Source organism: Malurus melanocephalus, unplaced genomic scaffold (genome assembly GCF_030028575.1).
Source record: "Malurus melanocephalus ecotype Western Australia unplaced genomic scaffold, MMel_1.1 scaffold_1099, whole genome shotgun sequence".
In the NCBI taxonomy this organism is placed as follows: domain Eukaryota; kingdom Metazoa; phylum Chordata; class Aves; order Passeriformes; family Maluridae; genus Malurus; species Malurus melanocephalus.
Window position 1 is genome coordinate 15,611 of NW_026624331.1, and position 5,005 is coordinate 20,615.

Genomic DNA, 5,005 nt, shown 5'->3' on the forward strand with positions numbered 1-5,005 from the left:
ATTTGGGTTTAGTTTAGGATAATGACTGGGATACCACAGCATGGAATTCCCATGGATCTTACCCTGGAAACAAAAACTGCTCCAAAACCCAGGTCGAGGTTCTTGATGCTTTGGGTCATATCTTGCTTTTCTCAGACATGATTGTTGCTGGTAATGAATARTTGCCTTTTAGCTGACTGTGGAGGTAAATTCTGTATTTACAGACACAAAAACCCACTCCAAAATCGAGATCTCTGGTGCCTGTCTCCTTTAGGCCTGGGACTTACAACATAGACCAACCTTTGAACAAGAAAGTCACTTGGCCGATGAAATTTGGGGCTCCCGATTGGGCTGCAGTGCCACCCCCACCCCAGAGGATGGTGAAGATGGAGGTCCAGAAGGTAAGGACAGGGATGAGGGGTTGTCATTCCTGCCTGAAAACTTCTGGGACAGGAAATTTCCTTTTTATTTCCCATTTTCATTATGTTCTGTTATCCTCTTCTGCTTCTGAGAGAGGAAATTTCCTTTTTATTTCCCATTTTTGTTATGTTCTGTTATCCTCTCCTGCTTCTGAGAGAGGAAATTTCCTTTTTACTTCATATTTTCACTATATTTCATCATCCTCTTCTGCCTCAAAGCTTCTGAGAACAGAAATTTCCCTTTTGCTTCCCATTTTCCCTGGTTTTTCATCCTCTCCTGCTTCTGAGAGAGGAAATTTCCTTTTTACTTTCTATTTGCACCGTGTTTCGTTATTCTTTCTTGCCTGAGAGATAAAATTTCCTTTTTACTTCCCATTTTCATTATGTTTTGTTATCCTCTGCTGCTTCTGAGAGAGGAAATTTCCTTTTCCCCTTCATATTTTCATTATTTTTTGGTATATTTTCCTGCCTGAGGCACAAGATACAAAGTGATTTTCTCTCAGAAAATGCCTGTTTACAAAAAYCCCTTTTATTTAGGAATTTTCTTTGGAAGTTTCCACGCCTAGAGGGAGTAAAGCAGGGCCTCCCTGTGGGGCTGTGCTGGAAAGAAAATCTCATTTAAAGAACAGATTTAAGTCTCATACCTTCCTTTTCTGGAGCACTGTCATTGTTATTCATGAAAAAATTGATTTTTTTAGTTGACTATGGATAAAAACTTCCGGAAAAATCAGGGAAGACAGGCCTACCTGAARATGTACTACAGCTGAGGAGCCACATCCTTCTGCCTTTGGAGATACTCACCTGCATCACCAGCCTTAATAAATTTAAAAAAAAAAAAAAAAAATCACTTCTCTCCCTGATCCCACTGGGAAAAAAAAAAAACCAAAACTCTCTCCCTGATCCTTTTGTGGGGGGAAGGGAACAGTTGTGGGGGCTTGGAAACAACAACCCTCAGCTCATCTCCCTCRTTCCATGGATTTTCTCACTTTTCCCTCAAATTCCAGCCCTTCCTGAGGCAGGAAAAGAGCCAAACAACCACAGCCAGAGGGCAGCTCCTCCATTTCCTCAGTGCCAACAATAAACATCTCCATTTTCCCCTCAGCTTTCCCTGATGTGTCCCCTCCCAACTTTCTCCTCATCTCTGGGCTGGCTCAGCGGGTTCCTCCATAACCAGAGGAAAAATGAGGATTTTGAGGTGTTTTTTGGTACCCTCTRAGAGTGTTTAATGGCTTTGTGCCTAAAATAATATCTTAAAAATACCTCAAGAGAAGCCGGTTTGGGATAGGCCTCACCAGGCCTCACCAGGTGGATTTTTGCATTTTGGCTCCCTCRCTGCTGATACAAAAATATTCTCAAATAAGGAACGAGAAAAAATGTTGCTAATCGAGAATCTGGCCACAAAAATAAACATGACCCGAAACAGAGAGTTCCTGGTGTCAGGGCAGCTGTTTCCTGCCCTCAGACTTTGGAGGTTTTTGTGTTTCCCAACCCTCACATACAAATAAGTCTGATCCCAAATCCCAGGGGGAAAATTTGGAAAAGCAAAATCCCTCTGGGTGTAATTCCTGCTCCATTCCTCTTCCAATTTCCTGTCATTATTTCTATGTTTTTTTGTACCAAATTTCACCTGCAGCCCAATTTTAGCCATAAAACCAACATTTATTCTTCCAATTCCCACTTTCAGCAGCTCTCACAGCTGTGCAACAGCTGCTCCAGGCCTGAGTTTTTAGGTCACATCTGTCCCTTTTTGGTACAAGATTTTAGAGGAGGGAATTTGGCTCTCTGAAATTTTTCTTGTCCTAAAATTTTTACGTTTTAGGTTGTTTAAGGCCTCACTTTTGTAATCCTGGCTGACATTGGGGTTCACCTCCACCTTATTTTTTCCAATCAGAAAAAAGAATGATATATGAGGTGTATCCCCACACCAGAAACATGAAGGACTCAGTTTTGCTCGTAGGAGATAAAATTTCTTTTATTATGAACATAAAAATTACAGTTTTCATTCCACTTTTTTGTTTCCCCTACCCAGCGAGGGATTTTATTCTCCTTGCAGACAACAAAAAGAAGTAAAAAAAGATAAACCTTTCAGATATATACAAACATATACAGGGTGTGTCTGTACATTTGTCATTCTATACAAAGCAAGGCACCAGCAGAAGTGACAATGGCACACACAGGGGGGTTTTAATTTCAGATTTTTTTGGTAGCAACATCTCCGTTTTCATTGAAAAAAAAGAATTTATTTTTATTTTCCTCSTCCCTGGGTGATGAGGGAAGAGGGAGGATCCTTTTAACTGCRTGGTGGAGAACTTGGGAGCCCAAACCACAGGAATCTTTTCTCAAGGCAATTTAACCCATATTTTCCTAAGAAAACGCTGAGGAAAAATGAAAGCAAAGCCCTCCAGAACCTGCCAATAATGACAACACTCCCATAAAAATAATGGGGTAAAATAAAGGAAAAAATATCACCTTTTGCTGATAAAACCACCCATTTGAGAGCAGCTAAAATGCAAGAAGTGTGATCAGTGCTGCCATCAGCACAGCTCTGCTTCATTTTCCAGCTTCCAAAACAAATGGGGAAGGTGGGAACTCTCCAAGGACTTGAGCTGTGTGGAAAACAATGAACTGAAACGGAGCCTGAAGCAGCTGGGACATGAAAAGGATCTCAGAGCAGGGCAGGGTAAACACCAGCAGCACACTTGAGAGGTTTTCAATCCCCAACGCAGCTGCAAAGTGGGAATGAAACGTCCTCAGAGCTCRGTATTTACACTTCACTCCCTCAGACACCTCCAGGTTATGAAAGAAAAGCTTTGTTTGCTTTTACCTGCCAAGAAGGCAAAGGGAGGAACCTTCCCAGGAGTTTTGTGTCTTTTTTAAGATACATTTTTTAGATTTCAGGGCTGGTGGAAGGTTCTTTTCCAGCCTGCTGGGCATGAACACACTGAGATGCTTTTGTGTTCTGATGGGAAGCGGGAGCAGGAAAATCCCTGTGTCCTCCAAATCCACCTTCTGTGTCCTTCAGCTCCAATCCCTGTGTCCTCCAAATCCAACCCCTGTGTCCTCCAAATCCAACCCCTGTGTCCTCCAAATCCAATCCTTTGCACCCTCCAAATCCAACCCCTCTGTCCTTCAATTCCAACACCTGTGTCCCACAGCAGGAGCAGGAAAATCCTTGTGTCCTCCAAATCTAACCCAGGTGTCCTCTAAATCCAACCCCTGTGTCCTTCAGGTCCAAGTCCTGTGTCCCACAGCAGGACAAAGAAAATCCCTGTGTCCTCCAAATCCAATCCCTTCATCCTCCAAATCCAACCCCTGTGTACTTCAGCTCCAATCCCTGTGTCTTCCAATTCAAACCCCTGTGTCCCACAGCGGGAGCAGGAAAATCCTTGTGTCCTCCAAATCCAACCCCAGTGTCCTTCAGCTCCATGTCCTGTGTCCCACAGCAGAACCAGGAAAATCCTGGTATCTTCCAAATCCAATCCCTATGTCCTTCAATTCCAACCCGTGTCCCACAGTGGGAGCAGGAAAATCCCTGTGTCTTCCAATTCCAACTCCTGTGTCCTCCAAATCCAACCCCTGTGTTCTCCAAATCCAATCCCTGTGTCTTCCAAATCCAAGCCCTGTGTCCCACAGTGGGAACAGAAAAAATTCCTGTGTCCTCCAAATCCATCCTGTGTGTCCTTCAGCTCCAACCCCTGTGTCCTCCAAATCCAACCCCCCTGTCCTCCAAATCCCACCCCTGTGTCCTCCAATTCTACCCCATGTCCTCCAGCTCCAAGCCCTGCATCCCTCAGCTCTCCTGACAGCAAATTCCCATCCCCAAAATCCCCCAAGCTGCTCCCAGAAGATTTTCCTGGCCCATCCCAGCGAGCAGAGGGAAGAGGGAGCTCAGGAAAGCGGGATGGGAGCTGAGTTCCCATCAGCACAGAGATCCTTCCTCAGCTGGTTTGGCCTCTCCTGACTGATCCCTCTGCATTTCTCGTGGAGCAGCCCAAGGGATTTGGGGTGCCCYGCTCATTTCTTGCGGCGGATTTTGGGTTTTTTCACGGGTCGCAGGTAGGGGTTGTCGATGACGTTCTCCTCGCCGTTCCTGCTGCCCGCCAGGGAGCTGCTCTGCTGCAGCACCGACGTGTTCTCCTTCTCAGCTCCCGAATCCTCCTGCCACGKCCACAAATAAGAACAAAAAAACCCCAAGTGAGGCTTAGAAATCCCTCTGCTTGCAGAAGGTGTGGCTGCCGCAGCGCTGAGGCCAGGCTGGAGCAGCCTGGGATTGGGGAAGGTGKCCCTGTCTTTGGGAAAAGGTTTTTAGGGTCCCTCTGACCCCAAAGCATTCCAGGATTCCAGGTTCAAAGCACAGAACCTGTGAGCAGGAGGGAAAATCAACAACCAAGACAAACAGCAGCACACGAGGAGCTGCACAAAGGTGGGGCCTCGATTTCTAACACGAGAAAATCCCTTGGGAAACTGCAGAACCCGGGGAGAACTCTCTTCCCTGGCACGGAAATTAAGGATGTACCGAAAGCTCCAGCTCCAGCCTCGTGCTGCACTCAAGATTTGCAGGGAGATGGAGAGCCGGGACAATGCTCAGTTCCATTTCCCAGGAAACA

General features: G+C 45.6%; 2 protein-coding genes across 2 annotated transcripts in view; one reads left to right on the forward strand and one right to left on the reverse strand.

Annotated features, from left to right (window-relative positions):
- CIMAP3 (ciliary microtubule associated protein 3) overlaps positions 1–1,196 on the forward strand; it is a 4,209-nt gene extending 3,013 nt beyond the window's left edge. Inside the window, exons 5-6 of the mRNA XM_057386930.1 lie at positions 254–380; positions 1,097–1,196. Of these exons, the coding sequence (XP_057242913.1) occupies positions 254–380; positions 1,097–1,165 (196 nt within the window). The 3' untranslated portion in view covers positions 1,166–1,196. The remainder of the gene's footprint in view (positions 1–253; positions 381–1,096) is intronic.
- A 1,156-nt stretch (positions 1,197–2,352) lies between these two features.
- The window catches only part of TAF8 (TATA-box binding protein associated factor 8), a 13,357-nt gene continuing 10,704 nt past the window's right edge, over positions 2,353–5,005 (reverse strand). The window contains exon 9 of the mRNA XM_057386927.1: positions 2,353–4,687. Within this exon, the coding sequence (XP_057242910.1) occupies positions 4,413–4,687 (275 nt within the window). The 3' untranslated portion in view covers positions 2,353–4,412. The remainder of the gene's footprint in view (positions 4,688–5,005) is intronic.